General features: G+C 42.0%; 1 protein-coding gene across 3 annotated transcripts in view; it reads left to right on the top strand.

Moving 5' to 3' along the window:
• The window catches only part of fgf14 (fibroblast growth factor 14), a 111,071-nt gene that overhangs the window by 61,680 nt on the left and 22,303 nt on the right, over nt 1-27,088 (top strand). For 2 of the 3 annotated variants that reach the window (XM_023293306.3, XM_023293308.3), the window contains exons 2-3: nt 16,835-16,945; nt 18,052-18,155. In XM_023293306.3, coding sequence (XP_023149074.1) covers nt 16,835-16,945; nt 18,052-18,155 — 215 coding nt within the window. Of the gene's footprint in view, nt 1-8,110; nt 9,475-16,834; nt 16,946-18,051; nt 18,156-27,088 lie in introns of those variants that run through there. The other variant, XM_023293307.3, reaches the window with a different exon arrangement.

The following is a 27,088-nucleotide window of genomic DNA, read 5'->3' as shown; positions in this document are numbered from 1 at the left end:
TTGTAGTGTCTGACGTATTTGAATATTACTATATATGAAATAGTAGCTATTTTTATCTGTGCCATTGTTTGGTTTAGTTTATATTCACCACAGCGTGTGTGAAGTGTCACATTAGGTATATATCCATTTGCAAGGTACAAGAGAACTGCATTATCTTTGATGACAGTAGCATCTGCTCATCGTAGTTTGTATAAATCTATAAGTCCCTGCTTGTTTGTGTTTCGTGTATGCAGCCACTGTGGCAAATAATTTCCATTTTTAGGACCAATAGATCATGTGTCTGTTTGTCTATGTCTAAACAGTACCCCGCAAATATATTTGCGGGGTACTGTTTAGTTATTATATAGTTTGTTCACAGTGACTGCTTGCCAAACTGATAATAAGATGATATTTTCTCATTTTATGTACGAATCTCTAGCGGATGTTTTCAGATGTTTGCATTCAAACGTAGATGTGTTTGTACTTATGGTGTAGTTAATAGAATACCTGAAACTGAGGCAGAGACAAACACCGTTTACAGTAAAATGTGACATGAATATAGACTAAATATGTTTGAAGTTGTCCATCCACCCGTTAGTTATACCCACTTATCCTTATGGTCACTGGGGGAAAAAGCAGGACACACTCTGAACAAGTTGCCTGTCAGTCTGATACAAAGACTTTGCATGTGTGATTTGGATAAAGTTGACTTTGATTAATTAATTAATTGCATATGTTAGTTTTCACATCAGCGATCAGACTGTGTGCCTTCGTTAAGAGTGAGCACATCTTCTAATAGGTGAAGGATGTGATCTATTCAGCGCTGTGGTAACATTTGATCTGTGACAGCGTTAATGGGTGTGTGAGTGTGTCGTAATGTCTGCTGGTTAATGACTGCTGTCATATGAGGGTATTAACCTCGTCACTTCAGACTAATCACTGCACTCCTCGTCCCCTTGTCACTTCCATTAGCTCCCAGTCAAACACTTGTGCACACGCACATTACTTCTGTAGTGGCGGGGTATCATCTGTTTTTTTTTCCTTCCTTCCTGTATTCTCAGAGCCAAGAGGGTCACATCAGCCAAAGTGCAGCCCGACGACGATTAGCGCCATAATTTTGGTAATTACAGACATCATTAGTCTTTCATTGTGTCTTGGGGGAAAACTTTATTGGTGCTCTCAATCAGAGGTGGCTGAGGTCTCATTCTCACAGTATCTCATTGGAGATCTATGGTGCATATCATATGAGCACACCTTAATAGACCTCTAGGAGGAAAGCATTAAAACGAGAGCGACGTCAAACGCATATTGGAGAGGATATTTCATGGAGGTGTAATTTTTATAGTTACGACTGAGATTCTTTCATTAACAAGAGGGCATTTGTCATGTTGTCATAAAGGACATCACATGCCAGCATGGTTCTGCTTTTTTTTCCACTTCATAAATGTGTGGCTTCATTAAGCAGCATTTTTAAACACTGAGCCGATCATTTGTTTCTTGTAATGTGAAAGGTGTTGGTTCTGCTGGTATTAATAAAAGCTTTGCAGCTTAAGTTGCATCATTTAGTCTCTATACATTAATTGCACAGTTGAATACCGTTATTGTAGTACCGGAAAAGGATTCATATTAATGCACTAACCTCTTCATTTTGTACATCGACATGTGGTTAATCATTCTCTGCCTGTCACTGAAAAACATCATCATGCAAAAACTCGCCCAAACAGACTCAGGAGATCAAATATGTCAGCATCACAAAATAGAATGTTTGAAATGTTGGGAAATCAGATTTTCATGCTGATAAGAAGATCCCACTTTGATGTCTACGAGGTAAACATGTCAGCAGTCGGTGAGGTAAGCTTTGCATAAAAACGTGATGTTTGAGGGAAGTGAAGTGTGAACAGTCATCTCTTTCTAAAGGTAACACAGCAACTTTCCAGTAACTCTAAAGCTTAAAAATTGTTAAATTATGTCTAATTTGCATAAACTACGCAAAAAAAAACAATGTATGAAAGCAAGAATTTGTCATTTAAACTGGCATTAAGTGCCAAACAACCAGTAGAAACTCCTGGAGATTACTGGTCCTAGGAAGACATAGTCCAGCACAAAACAACCCAAATATGCACCATGCAGCCAGCAATCAATCTGGATTTTTAGCTCTCAGCAAGTAGATGAAAGATTGTTTTGTTTTTTTTGTTTTTTTAAATGCTAAAGTGTTTATTTATGGTCTTCATTTGAAACATTTTTCGATCATGTCTGGGTTTGAGTTCAAGTTTAGGGCTAGAATTTCATTCAGGGTCATAGACAAACATACGAAGGTGTTAGAATTTTGCATACAGGCAAGTTGTGCTTAATTTCACAAAGTGAGATGAAAGAATTGGAAAATTGTCCTCTAGAAAACTCAGATAAATGTCTGAAACATCCATCCATCTTTTCTGAATGAATCTGAATCGCATGTGGCCTGTCAGTAGCTGGCTTCCTCTTTCATGCTATTTGATTTTGGTTTGTTCTTCAAAGAAAACCTGCTGGTGTTTGTATGTGTAGTGTGTTTGAGTGTGCTAATTCGACAGTTGTGTGTTCGAGCTGTCAGTAGTTGTCATGCTATCAGAGGTAGCCATTGATTGTGATGGGCTTTGTCTTTGTACACCTGCATTCCCCTCAGGTATCATCTGTGGACTGCAGGTTGACAAGGCGCCAGCTTAGAGAAAAAAAAAACACCTGACCACACCTGAGGGTCAGTGGGTCAGTTTGTGTCTGAAGAAAAGTTAAAAAATAACTTTGCTTAACTGGCATATTGTTTTATGAATTTCCTCCTTTTGTAAGTGTATACTGTGCAGCGTATTCACAAACTGATGTTGCAGACACAACAGGATTCCGTTTTTGCATTCGCAGCAGCATTGCTGACCTGATTTTCTCCATATCTCATCTTTGGAATTCACAAACAGAGATTGACCTGACCTGGCGTCACCCTCATTACCATTCTATTAAACCTCCCAGGGCTTGAAATACACCTGGATCCTTCACCTGCATTGGGAAATTATTCATATTAATGTGCATACCTATACACTTTATTTCCAAGTGGGCGCGCACACTGACTTTGCTTACCTACACACCCGACACGTTAACTCACTGAGAAGCAAACAATAACATATGCACACACCACACACACACTGGTACGTGCACGCTCTTTGTCAGCCTTCAGCTCCGGAAGCAGGCCTTGCCAGAGGGGTTTGGACTAATTGATATTCTCCCACACTGCCCAGGGCTTCTCCAAGGAACCTCACTCTGCAGTGCTGCTGACAAAGCACATTCCATCACTGCTGCAGACTTAAAATAGGATCAAAGGATGGAGCAGTGTGTGTGTGTGTGTGTGTGTGTGTGTGTGTGTGTGTGTGTGTGTGTGTGTGTGTGTGTGTGTGTGTGTGTGTGTGTGTGTGTGTGTGTGTGTGTGTCTGTGTGTCTGTGTGTCTGTGTGTGGTGAAGAGGGACACAGTGGATATGTGTGACCAGTATGTGGACTCCCCAGTGGATTGTGACAGTTTTGCCTCAGTATGTCTGACTTTTGATCCCCTCACTTTTCTATTTGCATCCCTCTCTTTATATTCATCTCCTCGCTCACATTAGAGTCCTTAAATACCCTTGTTTTTCTTCACCTCTTATTATGCGCCTCATAGCTGGGTTGTTTGTGATTTGCGCTATTATTCAGCAGTTAACTCATCATTGCTTGTCAGGGGCCGCTGGGATTTGTGTAAACACCGCCACTCGTTCTGCTTTGTCTCGCTGTAATCATCTTTGGATGTGGAAAAGTTCGACTACTTGACAGCAAAACCACATACAGAAGGTCTGTTTTTTTTAACAAGTGACCTCTCATTTCAAAGTTATAGTTTCCAAGACGACCTAATTAGGTAGCTCCATTAGCCTTATCACCACAAATAAATCAAAATGTTATTATAAGACCCCAATGTAACATCATGCCCAGTGATTCCTCCACATCCGGCTTCCCTCCCCTCATTTATTCACAGACTGGAGTGGATTTTGCTTCATTGTGCGTTGAGTTCAGCAGCGTAAGCGTTAACTACATCTTTTTTTTTAGTAGGCCATTGGTAAGTGGAGCTAACAGTTTGAAGCCACTGTGTTTCATTAATGTCTCCGTCGGAGGCCTCCACACCTCAGGCCCACTCTCATCTCGTCCCTGGGGGAAGGGCAGCACTCCATCACGCTCACAACAGAGAAACATATTGTAATGTGGCTATACATATTCTCAGGTGGCATATTTAGTGTACCTCACGGCCATTGTGTGATGTACATTCAAATGACTTTATGACACTCTGCGGGAGATGATGAACCAGCTATTTAAAGGTCTGTGAGCGCAGACTTAATGTGAGGGCTGCTCCACTCGCTCGGAACTAAATCTCTGGAAGGTTATTTTCTCAGCTTTTTGAATATATCATTCATTCACAGTGCAGCGTGAGTGAGCTCAGTGGCAGCAAAGCATCACTTAGAGGTTGTTCCTTCCAGGAAAGTCATTCATTTATGTGTTCATCTGGATTTTATCAGGCGTCTACTAGAAATAGCCAAAGGAAACAGTCCGATATGGGACATGAAGTCATATGGAATCATAAGGCAACCATCCATACCTCCTGTCTCTCCAGCTTGTAATGTACTATGTGCTTAGCGTCCCTTATTAATGTTAGCATGTGCTGCTAAACATAAATTACAATTTTCTGTACAGCAGATTTCTCATTGTTTTTTTTTTTTTTTAAATATGCTCCATAAATAAGTTTCCTTGACTGTAATAACTCTCAATCAAAGGTGTTGACATGTCTCCAAAAAAAACCTGATATTGATATTAATGCTCCCCAGAGTTTGAAACCCTGAACCTTTTTCTCATCTACTGGCCTCACCGTGCAGCCTTCAAAAATTACATTTCTAGACAACTAAACTGCATTCTCAGTGATGTTTGAGGCATTTTTTGCTGTTTTTCTTTTCACTCAACCAATCCTACATTAGATGGAACAGGAGAGAGTGGAGGAGAAGCTTTCAACTTTTTGTGAAAATGTTGCACTTTAACCCAAACTGTGATGTTTTCCTAAACTTAACCAAGCAGTAAGCAAATAGTGAGTTGAAATAAAAGCAAACAGTGGCTGAAAAGGAAATGTAAGTTTAAGAATAATGGCTACACATGGTGAATGCACCCCTAACTCAGTTATTGTGACCAAAAGCTCTCCATATTCACTCCCCTCTTACAAGCTCTTGATGTGCACTCGTCTATCTTGTTTCTCTGATTAGCTCCGACTATTAGACTCATCAAAACAAATGGGACTAATACACAAGCACTGTAGGACACTGACAGTCCATAAGCGGGCTCTCTGAGCTTTTATTGCTCCAGTAGATGGACTCATGATATTCAGTGATTAAACAGCTGAAGCATGGGAGAGGGAACAGAAAGACAAGGGAGAAAGGAAAATGGCATAAATCCCAGCTAAACAAAATCATTACTCATCTCAAATTAAATTAATTCTCCGTCTTTGATAATGCAATGTAATGTGTTTCTGGCAAGTTAAGCTTCTTTTATTTCTGTGGGCCTGAGAAGTGCTGAGTCCCGCTGCCTGTTTTTTCCTATCAGGATGGGTGATAAAAGAACAAGTCCCCCGAAGCAAAGTAACAGCAATAATCAAATGGGTTGTTTACCCAGTTCTGCTGGGTGACATTTGGTTTCCCTCGGCAGCAGGACATCTAGCTAAGATAATTTAATTTCCTCTGAGGAGATTGGATTTAAATGTTCTGACCTGATGAGGCTGTGGCTGCCTTCATTGCTGCTTCTGCTTCACTGAATCTCCATGTTTTCCATACTGCTCATATTTGCATGCTGTTGTGCTCGCTGCTATTCAGCAATGTACCGATGAAAGAGCTGCAGATGTTGGTTTACCTTTACATCTGTCTTCTAAGTGACTTGTCAATTTCTTTCATCCTAAGGCTGCATGAAGCCTGATTGCATTTGCGACTAGCCTCAGACAAAGTGTCCGAATGTGTTAATCTAACTGGCTTCCTCTGTGACCCAACTTAAAGAATGAATGAAGTGTTTAAGGCGATTGTGAACAAATTAATTTGAACAGCTCGGGGCAGACTGTCAGTTCACCATAACTATGTTAGACCCCCAGAAGTGGCAGTATAAATGGGACATTAGAAGTCAGAAAGGAAAAGCTCTTTCTTTGGAGGGCTTTGGAATGGGACTGCCATGGATTCTCATACTTTCACATGCAGGAGGAAAAAAAATGTAGGTACGTGCGCCTTTGTTTTGCTTCATGCATGAATATTTATACCAAGGTTTTGGCATGCTTTTCCACACCCCGTGCTGTGTTCACTGTGATAGGGGAGCATTCTCCCGGCTTGTTCTTCCAGTGTGTTCTGTGATAAGGCTTGTGCATGTCTCTGCTCTGACTAGAGAACCATTCATGCCTTTAACCTCATGCTGTGTGGCTGGAAAGGTAAAAGCTGCAATGCAAGGCCACTCCTCTGGGCCAGAATCCATCCTAAACAGATGCTTTTTTTAAAATCTTTACTACTGCACCACATTTGTAGAATGGTATTGAAGCCTGCTGTGGTAATCTATACCTCTGTTGAAAATGAAGAAAATGTGATTTTGCTTTTCATCTTTGCTTTAAAAATTCATTTTGTGAACACATTTCCAAACTGAGTCTCCTCTCCCTTAAACTGCAAGATTATATTCTAAGTAGTGCTTTTTAAATATTGCAGAATATGTGAGAAATCTGCAGGATAACATTCCACAATTTCCTTTAGTTTACTCTGAGCTCCGACTTGACTAGTACACTCAATCAATGCAAGTGTCCCAGAGGACTAAAGAAAATCAATTATCCATGTGCGCAAAATAGAAACCCTCTCGGATTTAGCACCGTGATGGTGACAGTGTTGCTCTGCGGGCTGCTGGGGGACTATTGTTGAGCTGACAGTGTCCGCTGCTGGTTGGAGCGTTAACTGCACGTCTCCTATAGCACCGCTGAGCAGGAGGCTTCTGGGACATAAACTTTGCATCCATCCACGGGCATTTGCAGGAGTCTGTGGAGGTGGGATGTGGAGGAGAACACGCGCCTAAGCTTTGCTGCTCATATCCAAGCACGGTTTTATATCAGGATGATTGCAAATACTCATGGACGGGCTGTCTATAAGGAACTCTGTGTGCATTTAAACGCAGTAGGCGTGAAGTTCTGCAGCCACCGTGCAGGAACAACGTTATAATTCACTGTCCAGCTCTTGCGAATGACTTTAGTGTTTGTTTACCAGCCTATTTTCGTGCATCCGAGCAGCGGGATATCAACAGGTGCGTATGTGTCAGAATGCGGAGAATGAACGCACACCAGAGCAATGCGATCCAACACTCCAGTCCCCCCATGAGCCCAAATGTTTAATTACAGCCACAAACAGCAGATGGCTCTCTTGAGTTTTAATTTCCGCGCCTGTGATTGAGACTTAGATGATTTTCAACCTCAAATCTAGAGAAGAATCAAATCTTTTTCCCTCTTACATTAGCTTTTTAAATTATTATTATTATTATCATAATGTGGGTGATTCGGCATCTAAATTGAGGTGGGTGGAGTTACGTGTACCTCAGTTGCTTGTGGTTTTACCTGAGACGTCCTGCAATCTAAAGGTAGATGTTTAAGGGGGACAACAGGCGGAAGAAGACAACATTTTCCCTTCCTTAGTTTTGCGGTGCTGAAATGAGAAGCGCTGTCCGTGGTGCTGAAGAGAGCAACTGGAGCGCGCAGGGCTGAGCAGCTCTAATTAAAACAACGTGAATGTGCTTCTTTAGCACACAGAATGAGACACAATTTGTGTTTTTTGTGTCTCATGCGATGAAGCAAATAATTTGCAGAAATCTCTTGTGATTTTGCATGATTTAAAGGATGCAGATTTGACCATAATAGTGCCCAAACCCAGCTCAGGTTCATCATTTCTGTGTGATTTTAAAGTGAATGCAAATCTAAATAGCAGCAGACAAACCGGCTGTTCGTCCCCCCCTTCAAGCAGGGGCTTGGCGATGGAGAGAGGAGGGCGTCTGTGTGGTGGGGGGAGGAGGGCATCCTCTTCACTCAGGCGTGCACTAACGAGTGGTTAGGACTTGTTGATAGGGAAGCTTTTTTCATCTGAGGGGCATATAGACCGAAACCGGTGACCACCACCACCTCCAGTTTCCTTCTGAGCGTGGGAAAATAAATTGCTCCGTTTGTCGGCTGCGTTACTTCCTCCCCCCCGCATTGCCATTACGCACCGATCGCCATACATGCGGTGCAGGAAAACGCGCGCTGGGATCAGAAAATTGCGCGCCGATCACCGGGGGGTTTAAGTTTGTGTATTTGTATGCAGCTTGTCACACAATGCAGACGTCATCTCCACAGATCAGCTTTGGTTGTGTGTGTTTTTTTTTTCTCTCTCTTTCTCTCCCTGGCTGCTCCTATCGCGTCTCTATGTTGTGATCTGGAATACAGTGAAGGGAAATACGTTTTAGAGCTGCTAGTTGGAATATAACTTAGATCATCCTGCTGCATCAGATAATCCTCTAGTACCGTTGCGTATTTCTGTGCGTCTCCGAACGTGTGGCTCCAGATCGCGAGGGTCCCTGTCACCGTCTCGAAAACTTGGGAGTTCAGCTCCAGCCCCGGCAGCTGCGCCTTCAGTCGGGTTGGGATCTTCGTAGGAGGCGCCTGTGTTTGTTTAATTGCTGTGGACGCACACATGCACAGGCGTCTTTCCCCTCAACGCAGCCAAAACAGCGACTTCTAACAGCAACGTCTGGCAGAAGGAGGTGGAAAAACGGAGGGCTGAAAGGAGGGGAAAGAGTGGGTGAATTTGCTGCGAGGACGCTGCAGCCGGTTGTTGGACATTTAAGGGAGGCGATGCTGCTGAATCTTTCACAGACAATGACCCAACACATCATTGTGCAGGTATGAATATTGCTCCGAAATCTGCGTGAGTTTGGCATCCAGACTGTGGCCACTGATGTGTGGAATTACGCATGAACTGATCTCATTTTTCCACCATGTCCAAGAATTTTTCGAGTGCTAATGACAGCTGGTTTAACATCGCTATTATCATGTAGTGTTTGGACTAAAGACAGAGGAAGCCAGCTACTAGAAATCTAAGATTTGACATTTGACATCGCGGAACGGACCACTTAGCCGCCACCATGGGACTGTGACCCGGGCTGCGAGCTCCGAGAGGCGGCTGTTTGTGTAGTCTGTGCTCCGTGTGCAGACTGGACCTGAGCAGTTGTGACATTTTGAGCCATGGCTGCTGCTATCGCGAGTGGGCTGATCAGACAGAAGAGACAGGCACGGGAGCAGCATTTGGACCGACCCTCCACCAACCGACGGAGAAAGAGCCCCAACAAGAACAAGGGGCTCTGCAATGGGAACCTGGTCGACATCTTCTCTAAAGTGCGCATCTTCGGCCTCAGGAAGCGGAGACTACGGAGACAAGGTCTGGGAACTTAAGTGTGCAAAGTGCCTGTTTTGTGGGCAGAGAGCGTTTTGCATTCAGTATAAACATGTGCATACATCAAACCACTGGTTGATAGCAATAATCAGGCCTCTAAGTGTTATAATTGCATTGGCAGATGTGATGTGAAAGCACAAATGCATTATCATTTCTTATTTATTGCACAGATTTGCCTTTTTGAAACCTTAAAAAGTTAAAATTGAGGCAAAGACAGCGTTTTCTTTCTGCATATTGGCCATCTGCTTAAAAAAAAAAAACAGCTGCCTCTGATTTATATGCAATCCCAGGTAGCTGTCAGGCTCCTGACGAGTTGTACCAAATGGTTTAGACAGGTTTACCAAGCTGTCACCTCAGGGATTCTGAGAAGGGCCTGATTGTTATGAAGCACATCTAAAATTCACTGAACTGCTTAGTACATCACAAGAGCCAGAAATGAGACTCATTTCCATGCAAGCAAAAAAAAAAGAAAAAAGGTCAATATCTCACACGGAATGGAGGTTACGCCTTTCAAACATAATCTTCTTCCTGCATAATTTCACAAATTCTAGGGGTCACTGGCCTCTTATTGCTCCAACTAATATTTGCTCCAATTATGAAAATGTCATGATTTTTTTTCTTCTTCTTCTTTTTTTTTTTTTTGCTGTAATGTGGCAACCTGGAATTGTTAAAGAGCACTGTCAACAATTAATTCACTGCCAGAGTCATTGCCAACAGTGAGGATAATTTTTTTTTCATGCAAAAAGGAATTAGGCTAATTCATTTAGGGAAAGAAATTGCTGCAATTATTTCTCCCTTGTTAGTGAATGATGGAAGGTGGTTGCATGTTCCTCTCGGAATCCTCAGGTACCAAACCTGTTGCACCACACATTCTGTAGCTCCAGCTTATGAAATGCTCCTTAGAATTGATGATTTTATGGCAACACATTATTAAAAAAATGCACATTGAAGTTTCATCTTGGCCACAAAGAGAGCCATTTTGATTGCTCTCGCATGCTGTCTGTTTTCAGGTTGGAATTAAACAACAGTATGAAATGTCTCCTTCACTAACCCTTAGTGATTACATGGATTATAAAATGGCTTTGATAAAACAGGATCCATATAATAACCCATCGAGGGCACATCTGGACGTGGGTCAGGGTGCATCAGAATTGAAGGATATAATCGGTTATCCTCCAGGCTGCTGTTTTCTCCTTCTGCCCACATGTGTGAGGATCTGTGTGTGTGTGTGTGTGTGTGTGTGTGTGTGTGTGTGTGTGTGTGCGGCCATCCTAATATTTGTGTGTTTAATTGCCTGTGCTCCTGTGTCACCTCTGAATTGGCTCATGGCGTATGTGTCTGTATTGGAAACTCACAGTAGCGACCAGAAGCACCCCCTCCTCCCTCCAAACAGATCACAGATGTGGACAGATGACGCTTTGAGAGGGGAATTAAGAGTAAAAAAAAAACAAAAAAACATACAAGGCTTTGTAAGCTGTCATTTTTGTTTTGTTGTGGTGTGTATGTTAAATTTTTGAGTCACAGATGTCAGGTCAAACTGCACTCCCAACCCCTTGAAATGACTTGACAACATCACACCTGGAACGGCCATTTTCTAGAGCAGTTCGGGGGCCTCTTGAATCTCAAGAAGAGTGATGACAATCTACAGGAGCAGTGGCAGCACAAACACTGGTGAACTGTGTCAGAAGGCTTCAAAAAGCATGACCCTGCTGCTGCTGCTGCTGCTGCTGCTGCTGCCTGGAGAATCAAAGTACAATTTAGGGCCAAATTTTTTTCCCCTAAGTGGATATTTTGTCCTCATTTTTGAAGCCCTAATCAGACTAAAAACTCTGTTTTATCTTGCTGTAATTTTGTGCTATTTGTGATTAAAGGCCTAATGGGAATATACTTCATTAATTTCACTCTCACATGAGAATTAGGAAAATCTCCACCGAGCGATATCGACTTTGCTGTTTGAAGGGGGCTGCCTCAAAAATCTTCCTTTTTGCACCCCATATATCGCTCCCTCTTTTCCTTCTCTTCCCTTCTTCACTCTTCTTCGCCATATTATCACAAGAGCACACAGCCTAAGAAAACTAATGGCTTGTTTGGCGTGCTTAATTTAATATTAGACCCTGAAAGACCACCCTTTTTTGATGCAATGTGAATAAAGACCCAGCGATCACACGTGTTGTGATAACACAGACAGACTTCCACAGTTGTCTTCATTTCCCAGGTGAGAAAAACACGAGGCTTCGCTGTGACAGCTGAGCCTGCAGAGAGCAGAGCAGCTTTCTGAGTGTCCAGAATGAGATTATATATTGAAGACACATACGGAATCCCAGAGATGTGTCAGGATCAGGGAGTGGAGGTGTCTTAAAAAAGGAGACTAGTATTCCCTTTGGACCTGTGTGTATCGATCTCGTTAGGGAGACACTAGATTATTTATTCCTATGAGCTGCACTGATTGACACTGACTTGTATTGTAGTTTTGATGCAGTTTGGTCAAATTCAAGGTAAACTGTAAGTCAGCTATCAACAGCCTGAGTCTTTCTTTCCCATTTTCTTTATTTTTGAGATTTTACTATAATTAAGTTTAAAAAAATAACAAACAAGTACCCAAAAACTTAGAAAAAAATGGGCTTACTGTTGTGTTAGAATACACAGATGTGGTTTCCTGTATCCTTAAAGGAATATGCCAGAAACACTTTTGGGTTTTAGCTTGTCATATGAGCTTTAATTTGAAATCATCCGTGCATTCTGATAGCAGCTGCACAGCCAGCCATCGCCCAGATTTTTAAGGGATTAAATGCGGGTTGTAAATACAATTACACTCAAAGCCAGTAAGCGAGCCGGGGGCTTGCCCATAATCTCACCGCTGTGGCTCTAATTATCTCACTTAGATTAGATTCATAAATCATTAGATCATGTTACATAGATCAGACCACCAGATTAGCTTTCATGATCTAGAAACCCATCTGAGTGAGATGAATGGTTTTCCTGCACCTCGGCTGTTTATTCGGGAGTATGACAGGACGCAGCAGTGCGTCATCAGTCAGCTTTCAGAGCTGTCTGTATCCCATGAGTTATTGGTGAGATGTCAGAGATGCTGTTGATATAAGAGAAATTGGAGAAAGGGTTGACAGCGTTGAAGCTTCTCTTTGCTTGATCTGCTTTTATGTGACAACAGAAGTAACAAAGAGGGGTTTTTCCTTTTTTTTTTGCAGGTTGGAAAAGCCCTTCTTCTATTCCAGAAACATCCAAAGTGGGTCAGGCAGGGCAGGGCTGTCTACAAGTGCTGCTGCAGCTGTGCTTGTGTGTGTGTGTGTGTGTGTGTGTGTGTGTGTGTGTGTGTGTGTGTGTGTGTGTGTGTGTGTGTGTGTGTGTGTGTGTGTGTGTGTGTGTGTGTGTGTGTGTGTGTGTGTGTGTGTGTGTGTGTGTGTGTGTGTGTGTGTGTGTGTGTGTGTGTGTGTGTGTGTGTGTGTCCTTATACTTCATGCTCTGCTTGCTGAGATGAACATGTGTCTGCACACAAACACAGCAGAACAGAAGACAGAAAGGGAATGAAGGAGCTGAATAGAGGTCGCTTTAAAGAAAAACAAGTTGCAACCTTTGGGTGACAGTTCAATTTCTATGTAGAGAGGACAGAACAACACAATTCGAGATCTTCTGGTTTTGATGCTTGTTGTTTTCCAAGGAAACCCCTTGCTGCTGCCAAACCACCACTCCGTTTCCCTAGAAACAAAGAAGTAGCATGTAGAAACATACAGTGCTTCTGTTGTTTAAAAAACAAAAAAACAACCCTAGTGCAGCTGGGGAAGTCCAACTAGAGTCCAGGCCGGATACTCCATCTGTGATAAAAAGCATTTGGGGCTGTTATACAAGGAGAATAATCAGAAAGTCAGACAAGAAGAACGAAACAAAGAGAAAACAGAGTAACAAAAGAAAAGACCTCGACTTAGGGAATACCACAGAGACGTTTCAAAGCAGCTTCAGATTTTAGAGTGTATGCAGCGTATCAAGCTGGTCTGAAAATGCTGTGTCATTCTAAAACCAGCGAACCTTTGCTTTATAGTTTTGCTTTCTATCCTCCAATTACCTTCCATTCATTCTCAGTGTTAAACTGCACCTGCTGGCTCAATATTTTATGAACATGAACAACAATAAGGCTCCATAGTGCAAAACATGACTGATAATAGATGATTTTTGGTTTCTCAGAGAATAAATTACATCTACTGAGAATGAGTAAGTTTGACCTTCAACCTGTGTTGCATCAGTGGCTTATCAGCTTTATTCCAATTACAAAATGTTAAACTGTCAGTCATAAATAATGCACTGGCTATTTGAAGCCATGATTGAATCTCAGACATATTCACCCAGACACTCCCAGAATAGGATTCAACTAGACTTATCTCTTCCATTTTCTTTCTTTTCAGCCTTGTTTTGATAAATTGGCTAAAAATTCTGCAGATTTTCAGCTCACTCTGAAAGCTGCTGCTGCTCAGAAGTGCTGAAGATCGAAGCTGGAGGGGAAATCTGTGTGTGTGAGAGATATGCTGGCTGGCTTGCCCCAGGGAACGCAGCCAGCATCACATGATTTATAGCATGATGGAGGAGCCAAGTTCACCTCGTGCACATATACGCTGGTGCACATATACACCGAGCGTCCCCGTAGCCAGCCGCCAGTTATGCAGTTTTAATTATTACCGATTGCTCCCCACTGATCTGTCTTCGGAATCAATCTCACTCCCCCGCAAAGTTTAAATGCTGGTCAGAGTCATTAATCGATCACAGGTTTGCCAGCTTTGTGTAGCCGCACAAAAGTATTTGCTCAGGGGAGTTGTGCACTCATTAAAAATCCATGCGAAAATGTGTGTACAGCTCCAGTGTTTTCTGGTCCACGAAGGATTGAGGCCGTTCTGAGTGCAAATGGAGGCCCAGCCCGATACTGGTGTGGTATTTCCAGCAAAGTGCACTGAGAGTGTATGTGGCTGTTGCTCCCTGATCTCCCTTCTGCATGAGAACTCAACAATCTCCCTTTGGTACCACAGTAGATTACATTGGTGTGGTCTTAAGGTTAGACTACGTGGTATCTGACTGCTGGGCGCTCCTGAGTTTAAAACCATGATTACTTCATGAATTTTGTGAAATCCTGCTGTTCTTTGCAGTGGCAAAATGCAAAGAGATTTGTCAGGCTTGACACAATGAAGGCAAAAGTGCATTTGAATTTTCATTTTCTGATCGGTCTTACACTGGCTTTAGAACCACCTCTTTGATACAACATGGATTAAACCTCTGATATATGAGGTACATAAGTGCTGGAGCAGTTAGTACATTCATCAGGTAGTCTACTGCAGAATAAGAACAAATATTGTTACACAGATTGAGCACAAGCAATTTTTCTCCAGAGATATTCCACTGTGCTCCCACATGATGCACTGTAGGCTGATTAAAATGTATTCACTTCAGTCCTCTGTTCTTTTATTTTCAAATTATCATTTTATTTTTCTTCGTTTTTTCTCTAAACCCACAGAATGTCAACTGAATTGCTAAAAATGATGAATTTCCACTTGTTTGAGTCATTTGTTAAGCAAAGTTTCCAAGTACTTTTTGGTTTTAGCTTCTCTTATGTGGGATTTTCTTAATTTTTTTTTGGTTTTATAACAATGGAAAAGGAATAATTGCGGTTTGAATTGTTGAACAACACACTTGAAGGTGTCACACTGGGCTCAGGAAATTTGTGAAGGATATTTTTAAAATAATGTTTTCAGACAATGAACAGACCAGCTGTAGATATTAAAGAAAAAAATATATGAAAAGTAAATTAGGATTTAAAAACATCCCGAATGATGAGATATAAAGTTGAATTTGACATGTTCTTTGTCAACATTTTGACATTTTATCTCAACATTTGTGACTCCTCATGAGATTACGCATTTTACTGGCAGAGGATGTGTCTGCTGTATCTTAAGTTCATCGCGTATTTAACAGAGAAAGAATGATGTCTGCACAGTGACATCTGTCTCTGGCTGAATGGCTGCAACACTTTTGCCTGGGCTCGGTATTATTGTGAAGCAGAGGGATCCTGTCACCGTCCTGTCAGGCTGCATCGTGCCGAGCAGAGGCTCTCTGACTGTCAGATTCTGCTTTAGCCACCTTTTTTATTGTTCTGGTGAGGCAACAAAGCAGCACAGTTGAATGCCTTAGCGGTATTGCTCGGATGCACCGGCGGAGAGGCACTTTCTCTCCCCTTTCAGGCAGCAGGGAGAGGTCTCGGAGCTACCTAATGCCATCACCCGACAGAAGCATTTCAGAGGAGAATGCCCTGAGCTGCACACCAACAGAAAAAAAACGCCTGACTCTGCCCTCAGCTAGACCTCCTGAGTTCTCCTCTGTGGCCGTGCTCTCTCCCTCTCTTTTTCTTTCTGTGTCTCTTTCACATGTCCCCTCACCCACGCATACACACAAATACACAATCACACACACACACACACACACACACACACACACACACACACACACACACACACACACACACACACACACACACACACACACACACACGCTGTACCTTGCAAGGAGCACGGTTTAGGTTCAGGTGAAGTTGATTGTTCACCCCCCCAGGGCTTTCTTAGAATAAAATCTGGTGAGATGGCTGTCTCTGCGATAATGTTGATGCTATATGACCCCAGACACACACACAAACACACACACAGATGAAGAAATATTGTTCCACGGCTCGAGCACAAGCAATATTTTTCCAGGAGACATCACCAACATGCACCCACATGCCGCTTTATTAAAATGTGTCCTTTTCACTTTCTCTCTCCTTTTACTTTTTACATTTTCCCTTCTCTCCGTGTTATTACAAACTGCACAAAATGCCACCTAAATTTACAACACGGCACGTCGACTTGCACCGGCTCTGGGGCGGTTTAATCACAGCGGTGATTTATTTACGGTAGATATTTGGCTAATTCCCCCGTTGGGTCAGCTGGATGGGATGGAGCGCAGACACTGTCATATCCTACACACTGAGGACCCAGAGAGGGTGCTGTTGGGTTCATTATGGGAGTCAGGCAACCACAGATTAATTCTGCTGCCTATAATTGGATGGCCTATCTCTGAGCAAGATGGGGCTTATGTGCCCAGAAAGTTGGCTCTGGGATTTGCCTATAAAAGAACACCGGAGTCACAATAGTTTTGTGTTTCATGGTGTTTTGCAGTTAAGACCCTCAGAAAACAGCACGGTGCTGTACATTATCCTGAACTATATTTAAGGAAATAGTTAATCTCTTTAGGTCATTTGGTTTGCTGCAGCAGTCCTAATTATTCTCCCTGTTCTTTCTCTTCCTCTCTCCTGCAGATCCCCAGCTCAAGGGTATAGTGACCAGGTTATATTGCAGGCAGGGATACTACTTGCAAATGAACCCCGATGGCTCTCTTGATGGGACCAAGGATGACAGCAGTAATTCCTGTGAGTACCTCGACAGTATCTGTTGGATTCATACATCAAATATTTGATAGGTGTCTTGAAAAAAATGACAGTGAACTGTAACTCAGCAATTTTAAACTTTTATTATGTAAAACCTTAACTATGCCTTCCTAGAGTCATTCTTGTGGTGCAAAAAATTGAACTATTTAGCCTCAGGTCAAGACGTCTCCTCAGTTTTTAGCCTCCAGAGCAAAAGTGTCAATGCAACTAAGAGATTACACAGATTTGTCCTCTTCTCCAAGAGGGAAAGTGGACCAGGAAACAGTAGGCCTAACAGAGAGAAACAAGGTATTATTAGCTTGTTCTGGCACTGCTCGTCGAGCGCTCCGGGCTAGGTGGTTAATTTGATTCCAGTGCTTGGTGCTAACACTAGCCTGACACTACAGATTGTGTCACTTACCCCTGTCAGCATGAGGAGATGTGGCACATGTCACGTCTGATAGGCTGAGGCGGTATATTGAAGCAGTAAGTATTATAGATAGTATGTACAGGGGATCTGTCATGTCAAAATAACTCCAAGATCAAATGCAGGTATTAGACTTTTACCCTTTTGAAACTGACCAAAATCCACCGAATCCGAATGGTGCCACTTTTAGCTCTTTCAGACTCCCTCCAAGGCTCCAAACCTGCCAATACCGATTACTTGCAGGGTCTGCAGAGGTCATTATGTGCCTCCCATATACACATGCTGAATGTCACAGCCAGACCAGTCCTGTTGTTTCTCACCAGTACAAACAGCAGCCATTACCTGCTCGACCCAAGGAGTCTGCTACAACAACAAAGGTGCTATTAAATCTGCCACGCACCAGCGGTGGCCCCAATTACAGCTGCTTTTCAGGCACCTCTGGGTAGCCAAGGCTTTGCTAGCTTACTCACATCCACCAGACGTGCTGCAATTTATCTTCACAGATCACCTAATTGCACAATTGTATTATGTGTTCTGTGTGGATAAATTACTGATGGCGTGTATTTGGATGATGAATTGCACTGTAGCATTCTTGTCCCCCTTGTTTAGTTAATGTTGGTTCTGTTGGGTGATTATTTTTTATGTATGTTTGTGTTTGCCTTTTTAAATGTGTGTTTTCCAGCTTTGTTCAACCTTATTCCTGTGGGCCTCAGAGTTGTCGCCATTCAGTCCGTGAAGACAGGGTTATACATCGCAATGAACGGCGAGGGCCATCTGTACACATCAGTAAGAATGCTATTCTATTATATTCTATTGTAAAAAAGTCTATACTTTTGTTCTTCTGTGGATCGAAAACCTCAAAATCCTGCACAACACAAAATTCTAAACCCCTGTTCCAAAAGTGTCTGTATCTGTGCTGCATGTTTGTACATATATTTCCTCTGTGTAAAGAAAACAGGTCAGATGTAGATGTCGATTTGTATAAAATCATCAATTTTCACATCAAGCGAGATGCTATTTCCAATAAGGCTGTGATCGTGCCGCAAATATTTACCACATTGGCAACAGGATAATTGCATTGCAGTGAAGGTTAGGGATCCCATTAAGCAGAATTTCATGCATACAGATTTCTATTCATCAGGTTAAATGCCCTCAGAGTTTTCATTTTATATGAAAACAAATTTATATCAGATGACATAATTGTGGAGGAGCAGCTATTTAGCTCTGTCACGCGGGAATCTGCCATCGTGCTATTACAAAGTATATTAAAAAGTCTTCATCTTTTTCCTCGGTAAGTCTCTCAAACTAAATTATGCTGTTACAGAGAACGCTGTCATTATGTGTCGTGGATGTTTAGCACAATGTAAGCCGCACCTAGGTTTTCTGTATTCAGAGCGACTGTACTAGGACATCTGAGGAGCAGCCATTCGTTTTCACTACATAGTCACCTACTGTTATTGACTACCTCTCTGCAAAATAAACTAGGTGTCTGCAAGCTAGACAGCCAAGGGAGTGACGAAACCTCACCCAGCACAGTTAGCGCCTCTAGCCTCACTCCTCCACTCTGTCCTCTCCCAGTCATTCAAATCAATCAGCACCAAGAACATTGGGAGGAGAGCAGACAGGAGGATCCATCAGATTCACTGTCTCTCCTTCCCTCTGCTGTCCTCATGTTCCTAATCCTCCGAGTGCACACCAGGAATTGCCCTTTTATTCTTCATTAATTACCTCAGAGATCTGGAGGGGCTACTTCTCTGACCGCACCCTGCGCTAGTATTCCAAAGGAATTCTCTAATGCTTAATCACTGCTTGACTTAAGCTATGAAATGAAATTCATTTGAAGGGGATTGACCTAGAATCCTGTGGATTTTGCCATGGAATTGCACAGCAGGGATTATAAATTAATATATACTAACTAAGGCTACACTATACTGAAAAAAACACACACAAGACGACGTAATTCTGCAATTTCTTGGTTACACACACTCCACGCAGCAACACGTCTGATTGCTGAGATGTTTGTCGATTTTCACACATGGCCCGAGAGATGTAGGCACTTTAATCAAGATGTTTTTGATTCATTGACTTAATTCAATCTTTATTCATACAGGCTGGTCTAATGAAAATCCTTCTCCCTCTTTTGCAGTGACTCGCTGTGAACATAGAATAATAAAAGCAAAGGCACAGCTCCAATATTTTGCCAAACATTCAAACTTAAGAAAATGACAAGCAGTAAGGATACAATTTGAAAAGGGCAAGAGGGAAATTAAACCAGAATTGAATAAACTCTGAACTTAGCAATAATGTTCATATGAACAGATGTGTGATATATTAAAAGAAAAAACAACGTATAGTGTCTTAGTAAGATGCTGGGCCAAAATGTATCACCAGGTCAGCTTCAGTGCATCTTGGCTTTGATTCGACATGTTTTTGGAGCTCTACTAAGGTTATGGAGGACCATTCCTCCAGAGGATTATCCCTCTTTGGTCTTTTGATGATGGTAGTGGAAAGTGTTGTTGAGGACCCATCCGTCCGTCCATCCATCCATCCATTTTCTTCCACTTATTGGGGTCAGGTCTACACAGGGTGTTCCAGACGTTCCTTTCCACAGCGATGTTTTCCAGCTCCTCCTGGGGAATCCCAGGGTATCCACCAGCCAGATGAGATATGTAATCCCTCCAGCGAATTCTAGCATTCCTCCCAGTTTGGTGAGCTCAGAAAACCTCCAAAGAAAGGTGGCCACAAGGCATCCTAATCAGATGCCTGAACCAGCTCAGATGGCTGCTTTTGATGTGAAAGACCTGCCACTCTGCTTCCAGCTCCTCACCCTATTTCACCCTTTGCACTGTACGGTGAAAACTCATTCTTTCAGTCACTACTAAGAGCTCATGACCATAGGTGAGGGTTGGAATGTAGACCTTACGATTCTAGCTCTGCTCCCTCTTCACCAAGAACGTCTGGTACAGCACATGAATTACTGCTGATGTTGTCCCAATCCATCTCACACTCCATTGTACCATCATTCATGAACAAGATCCTTAGATATGTTAACTTAATTTTTCTATTTTTTTTTTTTATTGTTTGCTTTTGGCAGCAACTCAACTCTAACATAGATGGAACAATCCACTGGTTTCCTGCAGACTCTAAGCTTTAGGCACAAGACAAAGCTGTCTAACCTGTTAGTCCAAAATCGCCCAAAGGTATTCAGCTGGGTTGAGACCTGGTCACTGTGATGGTCACACCTCATACTCATTAACCCACTTAGTGACCTCTTGTGCCCTGTGGATGGGGGTATTGTCATCCTAGTAAAGACCACTCCCTTCAACTTAGAAACCTTTTGTCACCAGATAAAGGTCAACAACTTTGTGTGGATTTGCAGTTGCCCTTCCCCCTACACCAAAAAGATGCCGCCCACAGCATGCTAACACCACCAGCTATCCTCACTTTTACGTATATACATACTGAAAATCAGTTTGTGTGGTTCAGTCTTACCTTAGAAGCATTAGCACAGATAATCGATTTCTGAATTGTATACTCTAAGTCAGTAAGTCATGTACTATTCAAAAACGTACATCGTGCCTGTGTTTGACGTGTTGTTATAATTGTCTGCGGCATTCCACATGTCCCATTGAATAACTGTCAAGTGTTTTTTACACCTATGTCTCTGCAGCAGAAAAACTGATGCCATGAAAGCTCTTATAGCATGCATATAGCAAAACATGTTGACTGTCAGACCTGCTTCATAGCTGGTAAATGCTGGTAGATGGCATTCAAGGTGATTCCCTTCTGCAGGAGTGTTTGTAACCGGGACGATCAGAGTCTTAGATCATCAGGTGTTGCTGTTATTTTGTCCACAAGCCTCTTGACATGTTCAGTCTGGGCAGAAGTGCTGTGAAAGTGGGTCTTGTTCTATCGGGTCAGAGCACTATGTGTTCCTTCAGCACAGCTAGCCCTGCACCTCTGCTCACACAGCTCCTCTGCTCCATTTGCAGCTTATTTTTGTGCTAATGGAGGTTCTGATCAGACCTCAACTATCCACCCACCCACTCAGAGGTCTCTCTTTTTGCTCCTCACTGTGTGAATTACTCCAGTAATGGCAGCCTTGTAAGATGTTCTTCATCCTCCTCCATTTCCACCACCCCCTTTCTCTCTGCCTCGTCTATTCTCCTCTGTAAGCAAGGTACAACCATTCCTTCCATTATCACCCTGTTCCTTCACAGCCGGCAATCTGGCAATCGACCTTTTCTACCCATTAGGGTTATTTGGTTTTTAGTGCACTCGTGTTTTCAGAAACTACTTTGACAGTTATATTATTGCCTAAAAACATGCTGATTTGTGCTGTGGACAAGAAAAATCCTAAACAAACCAGTTGTTTTTTTACTGGAAAAAGTGTTCTTAGCCTCATTTCTCTATAGCCAATTCATTTTTATTAAATCTAATTCACTTGGCCAGTTGTATCCTATCACAATATTAAATACGTTACTGAAGCTTTTACTGTGATGATGTACATACTTTGATAATGAGTGACACTCGAGGTGAATCAAAAGGAGACTTCCCCTCTTTCAGAAAATAGATGAAAAGCCCATTCAAGGCTTCTGGTGGTGCATCATATTCTTTTGTGTGCTCACCCAAGACGCAGTGTGTGGCTCAAATGACAGAGATAGCATCAAAGTGACTGTGCAGCCTGGCACAAAGGACACACCACGGAATAAAGGAGAGTTCAATCATCTCACCCCCTTTTCAATCTGCTCCTTTTGTATCTGAGCCAATAAACTCGTGGCTAATTTCTCTTCCAGGCTGCTCCCTGGATCAGGCGTTTCTTCTGAAATCTAATAAGAGGCGAGTAATTCTCTCAGCTTGTTGTAGAAAGTAGCAGAAGCCGGAAAGTCTCCAGATAACTGTAATGGAACTCCTAATGCAAAAACAGACACATTCAAACGAGATAAAATATAAAAAAAACATTAATAATTATTCTAAGGGGAACACGATGTCAAATCCCTAAAAGCAAATAAGGAAGTGTCGGGTTGTATAGTTTTGTTACACATGATGAAATCGTGGTATCACAGAATGCAACTCCCAAGTGCTGATTTTTGTTGCCGTATTTCTGTCCTGCTAATACAGTCTCCTACCATCTCTCCAGTGTAAAGGCTAGGCATTTCACGGTTGACTGGTTTGCTTTAGAAACAGTTCCCCATTCCCTCACTTCACTGGAGTCTCTGACTGCAGGCTTTCTTTATCAGGAGCCTGCACTTGTTAGTGCTACCTTTCATGATTGTCAAATTGACTCGCCACATCACTTGAGTGGTCCTTTTAGAAATGGAATCCTTGAGAGCACCAATCTGGAGCAGTGCACTAGCTTTAGCTTCACTTGTTAAAGGCCGTATCATCGAGCCGCGCCAACACACACAAGACTGAGGGCATCTGTTTCCTGTAGTGCCCAATTCAGAGCGCATGAAAGCTTCAGAGCTTGATGTGAGGGTCTCCTTCAGTTTGCATCAATATGAAAATGAAAGTGCACGGTGGTTGTGTGTAGAGAAGAGTGGCTTGTTCAGGAGGCACCGTTGTGAAACCAAGTGAGCCCTTTGAGACCGCTCAAGCCGGGAGTCCCTCGTGTTTGGGGGTTTCATATTTTCCCACCAACATTCTTGTACATCTTTCTACTTTTTAGGGTGTTTTTCTAATAGTGTGCTTATTGGGGATGTCCATCTTCAGGTGTCTTGCAAAGACATAGCATTTCATGGGTGGATAGTTCAATTTCACCTGATGTGAGATCACAAAAGATTTTGATATTTTAAAAGCAACAAATTGGGATTTTCATACTCGCACAGTCTTTCTTACTGGAAATAATTAAATTGTTTCAAAATCTAGAGCAAAGTAGATCAATATAAATATCAAATTTACCCAGTTTCACCCCACTAACCACCAACATGCAACCAAAAAGGAACAAAAACCAAGACACTGTATCTATCAAGAACACTATATATCAGTTTATTAGCCGTTTTGTACCATTATTATAACTGTTCTGCTGGAAAATACAACATTTAATTAAACTGTGTGAGCTTATTGTCTTTTCTTGTTATTTGTCTCAAGATGCTTTTGTAAACTTTACTTAGCTTAAGGATGAAACATTTGAAAATCATAAAAAAAAATCCAAAAGAAACAGACTGTAAACAAACCTAACCAAAGCTATTCCAGCTACGCATTTGCAGCATATGGCCCATAAGTATAAATAAGTAAGACTGAATGAGGCAGAATGTTGACTTGGAGTACGTGTGCGTGCGTGTGTGTGCGTGTGCGTGTGCGTGTGTGTGTGTGTGTGTGTCCATTTAGGGTACATCCAGCATCATTACCCAACAGATGGCTTTGTGTGAACATTTTTATTGGTGGTGATTGCAAACCTGCCATGAATGAAAATGATTTCTCTGACAGTTTCATGGGTGTTTTATGGAAGGATAAACAATGTGTGTAGGTCAGGGGCATTCCAGGTTCTTATAATATAAATGGAGCCTCTGGCATTTAGATGTGATTCACTGAAGTGCGAATTAGTAGACTAATATTCTCACTCTTGAATAATGACGTTAAGTATATGCACTTAATTAAATCCATTGAATATTTAACCCTCTGAACCACAAAACCTGCAACAAGACTGCTAAAATTACACTATTTTTCAGAGCCAGAAACTGTGAAAACAGAAAGAGTCATCAGATTTTCAACTTTCTGACAGTCCTTGAACTACTCATCTGAGACATGCTGTTCTGCTGGGGAAAACGAACAAATCTGAGTTGAAAATAGTCATATTTCATCAAAATCCCCTAATTCTACATGTCCCATTTGAGAATTCATCTCAAATGACATGTTTTGCATTAGCCGGATTCTGCAAGTAAATAAATAAATGTTCCGTAGCTCAAATGTGAAGCCATTAGTGACTCGACAGTGACACGACATAAGACAGAAGCTGGCTTTTGGAAAAATGTTGTACAAGTTGATTCCTTTTTCTTTTCAGTTTTCATAGAATGAATTTACTTTTTTTGGTGATTTCTTGCATTATAACCTGTTATAGGCATGGTTTTGTTGTTTATATTGCAGTGAAGAATGAGCCCACAGTGAGTACACGTGTGATAGAAGCAGAAAACACACAGAAACTGCTGGTGTTCAGAGGGTTAATTAAAGAGAACAGGTAAAGGAATTATTTATCACCTCCATCTACCACAGCAGCATTATTGAACATCAGACGCAATGGCAGATCAGAAAACATGATTTTGTTTGAAGACTTCTGACAAATGTGAAAGAGTTATTGTTAACATGAAATAGGAAATAACAAACTGGCAAAATCTTGCTTTAAAAAGTGGTATAGTTAAATATTAAAGACATCAGAGACTTCTTTTGCATCATCATTTAGGGATTAGAGCAGACTTTTGAAAAAAAAAAAGAAGAAAAACCTGCTTTAAAAAGTTCCTGTTAGGTCTTCAAACAAATCCAGACACATGAAAACACAGTAGTCTAACAGCAGAGTCCATAATAGGGTGCTGACCATAATATTTTTGTATTCCCACAGATCTGCGGTACTGTAGTAATTACTCAGATGATTTGGCCTCTGGAGGAGTGTCAGGCTCAGAGCTGAGGTGGGGGTAGCCTCATTATTTCCAAAATGTTGCTCTCTCCACCTTTAATGCAGTGTCAGTGTCAGGAAGGGAAGCAGTCGTAGGGGCTGGAGGGAGAGCAGCTTCATGCATTAATGAACAACAAGGTTGGAGGTAGGCGTCAAAGCTGAAGTGTTGAACCGCTGGTCGGGGCCAAGATGAGATAAGAATAGATCGGCCGCTCCTTCAGCCATTTAATATTGCTGTTGTTATTAATGACTTTACGCTCTCGGCTTGTTATAGAATCGTACAAATTATTTCTGTCAGACGTCACCCTTCGTTGCAGATTCATGGCGGTTCCGTGAGCTCTGTGGAGATGTAATTTGGGTTGTGCAAGTGCAGTGAGGAGTTTTGCCCTGTTTTAGGACGTCCCCAGCCTACATACAACTTGTTTAGCTTCACCTGTAGGGATTACACCTCTCTGATACATCAGAAATATGCAATGCAGCTCATTCATCCTCCATCTCTTCCCAAGTCAACAGATTAAGGTTTTTTAAGGGTCTATTAACATCAAATCTCCTCCTCAACCAGTCAGTTATTCCCCTGTTTATTTAAGGCGATTAAGAAAATGCCACTGCATGTATTTACGACTAAATGAATAAAATTTGGTGCCATCGCTACAAGGTTCCCTTCAACAGCACATTGGATTTGTAAAATATACGAGCAACGAGTTTCTGACTCACTCCTGCATTAGCTGATTTTGCATCAGCTGCTCCATTATGAGTGACTCATTTGTTAGCTTCGTGGCTACCAGCTATTTACAATAACATTCAATCATACTTTCCAACCTAACTTTTTTTTCATAATTACTCTGCTGATTATGCCGGTGCATTTGCTGATGCGCTTCCTTCCATTAACCCACCGTCATTTTCGCTCGCTGCTGTTTGATTTAACCAAGATTAATTCTGCCAGCAGAACTCGGCAAGTTTTTACAGAGCTCCCTCAAAGAGCTGAGCCTGCTTTGACTAATTCAACTGTTTGCTGTGAATGCTGCATTTCTTATGCATGTGTGACTTTATAAAAGTAAATTCCTGATCCCGCCATCCTTACAGACCAGTCAACTAATTCCTGGGTTGCAATTTTTTACCCTAAAACCTGAAACGTACTGTAGGTTTTTGCATTTGTAATGTGTGACAGGGGTGTATATATGTTACCAGAGGCACATGTTGCCCAAAAGAAATCTGGAAAAACAAAGTGGTAATTTTTAAAAGTCATTTGTACAAGCATATGAACTGTTCTACTGCACATCCACCTCTGCCATCTGGTATCTTTGTTCCAGTCTCAGTGCTTTGATTTGGGGATGACCCCTCCTCGCAGTGTTACACCGTGTCATTTCCTTTACCAGCCAGTGCTGTACTTTACAAGACCACAGTTGCACAAATATAGAAATGTGTGTGCTGGCTGCTCTGAGAGCCTCTGTGAGCTTCCCAGGTATCCCACTTCTCCATCTCCAAAGTTTTTTTTTTCTTTTATGTGTTTCTTTACAGAAGCATGTTCCAGCTGTATTTCTCCTCCCACAGTAGGCCGGCTTTCTACCACAGTGGCCATTAGCCAACTATCGATCTGTCAGCTAGGGCTTACACTGAGTCTCCCTTATCCATCTGGGATAATCGTTACATCTCTATTAAAATGGAGTGGCCAAAAACCACACAAACCGGTGGTTTAGCTGCCATGGTATGGATGCTGCAGGGAAAGCTATGAATCGTGTGCTGCTGACAGATAATGAAAAAGCAAGAGAGTGGAAAAAAAATACAAATTGTGCATCGACTAGTTGAGAGAAAGAGGGGTTGGGAAGAAAATGGGGGTAAGGGAACTCCAAGGTGTGTTTGGCAGGGAAAGCCCTGCTGTGGTCAATATAATCAGCGTAGCGTGTAGGAAACTTCTTAGTTCCATTTGTCAGTCGTTCCTTCTGCTAAAGGATCTGCCAGCATGGCCACCACTAAAAGCACCTTCAAAACCAACAGCCTTTTGGAATAGCGCATAATCATATTAGTTTATTTTTTATTATCATGGCAGGATAATGAAAGCATTTTCTGCTCATCTGGGATGAACTGCAAAATACAGAAACAAATTTAAAAT

The sequence above is a fragment of the Amphiprion ocellaris genome, chromosome 11 (genome assembly GCF_022539595.1).
Source record: "Amphiprion ocellaris isolate individual 3 ecotype Okinawa chromosome 11, ASM2253959v1, whole genome shotgun sequence".
In the NCBI taxonomy this organism is placed as follows: Eukaryota; Metazoa; Chordata; class Actinopteri; family Pomacentridae; genus Amphiprion; species Amphiprion ocellaris.
This window is presented reverse-complemented; position numbering and strand designations above follow the sequence as displayed.